The sequence below is a fragment of the Atta cephalotes genome (assembly GCF_000143395.1).
Source record: "Atta cephalotes unplaced genomic scaffold scaffold00058, whole genome shotgun sequence".
Lineage (NCBI taxonomy): Eukaryota > Metazoa > Arthropoda > Insecta > Hymenoptera > Formicidae > Atta > Atta cephalotes.
In genome coordinates, this window is record NW_012130122.1 from 284,337 (window position 1) to 286,612 (window position 2,276).

A 2,276-nucleotide genomic window follows, 5' to 3' on the forward strand; every position below is an offset into this window, starting at 1 on the left:
GTGTGTGTGTGTGTGTGTGTGTGTGTGTGTGTGTGTGTGTGTGTGTGTGTGTGTGTGTGTGTGTGTGTGTGTGTGTGTGTGTGTGTGTGTGTGTGTGTGTGTGTGTGTGTGTGTGTGTGTGTGTGTGTGTGTGTGTGTGTGTGTGTGTGTGTGTGTGTGTGTGTGTGTGTGTGTGTGTGTGTGTGTGTGTGTGTGTGTGAAAGAAGAATATTCTTCCAATCGCCAATCTCTGTTCCAAGTTGGCTGATGAATTACAAAACATTATGTCTGTTTCTATAGGTAAACACTTGGTGCTGGTGACAGATCCCGAGATCGCCGAGGATGCGTACGCCTTCGACAATCCCTGCTTCAAGGATGCCACGCCTGCGGCGGTTGGCCGCGTCACAGAGAAACCATCAGCTGTACCCGGGGACACGCCCGCGAAGGATTCCACGCGATGGTCCACACCTTGGACGTCCCTGGGCCTCGGCTCGGCAATCCGTAGCGATAAACGCCGAACCCTCGACGACTCCTACGTCGGAGTAAGTGCTTTCTAACTCTCTTTTTTTTGCAAATACAAGAATGTTATTGTTTTATTTATCATTTTCAGTATTTCATGATATTGATTTGATATAATCGATCTTAATTTTATTTAATAGCACTTTGTTGTTTATTTTTTATTTAAGTTTTTAAAATATTAACGAGAAAAGCATTATTCTCGGTACAGAAGGATTTGAAGCAACGAAGCTACTGATTAAGTTAGTGAATTATCAAACTTGGATTTAGCCTGCCAATTACAATTCGATTATTGCGTAATGAAAATATCGATAATTTTATATCCTTTGAGTCTATGATGATTAATCCTTCCTATATTAAAAATTTTCTTCTGTGCAAATATATACAACGGAATGATACCTCGATGAGCAGTTATAATAATTGAAGATTATCAATCCGAACGATTGAATTATTACGCTAGATAGGCAATAAATTCTATAATTGAACTTTGAAGTGTCACGATAATAATCCTTGTTTAGTCACGCGATAATAGTGACATGATAATTGCAGGATGAGGCGAGTATGCAACATTTATAATTCTCCATCATGATCTAATCCGACTTCGAAATATCCTTCTGCAGAGGAAATGATGGATTGAGAAGGAATGTATTTGAATTTTGTCATAAAAGTATAACATATTGAATCTGATTCATCAAGGATTTATTAAGAACCATTGTTTATGAAGATAAATATGAAAATAAAAGTGAAAAAATGTAAATAGGTACATTATTAATAAAGATGAATGAATCTTGGAGAGATGTCCAGCAATTTTTTTATTAAGATAGAATAGAAAATCGTGTTTATAAATTGTAATTTATATCTCAGCTAAAAATAATTTTCAAAATAATTTGACAAAATCTCTTTAGATATCAAAATAATATCTTGAATATATTTAAATTTTATCATCGAAATATTATACATCATGTTTCTTAAAATATTTATGAAGACATCCATTTCGAACGATCTTATGTCATATTTTTATTAAGATCCGAAAATTCGGATATCAGCTGCAATTATTTTTAATTTATATTTCAGCTGGATATTGTATAAGTGACGCCGGACGTAATAACATCATCAATGGACTTCTCTTTTATAAGAATATGATATATCTCTTCTTCATCCACTTGTCCCTGCGTTATTAGCTTGTCTTCGGCAAGATTCCCGTTCATTGATCGTCTCTCGTCGAATCGCACTCGGGAATAGTGCACTCAACGAATCCATCATATCTCACACACAAATACACGTACACGATAATCGGCGTACGACCCACACGCAATAATGTGATTCCCGTGGTAAGAGTAGTGGAATTTTCATCACCCATGTAACAATCGACCTGTTTGTTTTCTTGCTCTAGCCCAAGGCCACCAGGGTTAGCGTGGTCAGTCTGCGTAGCCATGACTTTACTGGTCTGGGTTTTAACATATGCGGCAACATGAGAGAGGGCATCTTTGTCAAGGATCTGTTGCATCGCGGACCCGCATCCGAATCTGGGCGAATACATCCTGGTTAGTATAATATATTTCGCGTGAGATATTATCGTATCTCAATCAAGCTCTTTTGTATCTCTTGCGATAATTTCATGAGCATCTGATTTCAATATTTCTCGATGATTAATTTGCAAAAGATTATAATTTATTGTTGATTTCAAAAGTATATGTATAGTTCTAAATATAATTTAAAATTAAATGGATATGTATAATTAAATACAAAGAGAGAGGAGAGAAAAAAAAACTTAAAGAAAA

The 2,276-nt window shown here is 36.1% G+C and overlaps 1 protein-coding gene across 1 annotated transcript in view; it reads left to right on the top strand.

Annotated features, from left to right (window-relative positions):
* LOC105623449 overlaps positions 1-2,276 on the top strand; it is a 37,963-nt gene that overhangs the window by 29,631 nt on the left and 6,056 nt on the right. The window contains exons 2-3 of the mRNA XM_012204841.1: positions 280-521; positions 1,889-2,039. Of these exons, the coding sequence (XP_012060231.1) occupies positions 280-521; positions 1,889-2,039 (393 nt within the window). The remainder of the gene's footprint in view (positions 1-279; positions 522-1,888; positions 2,040-2,276) is intronic.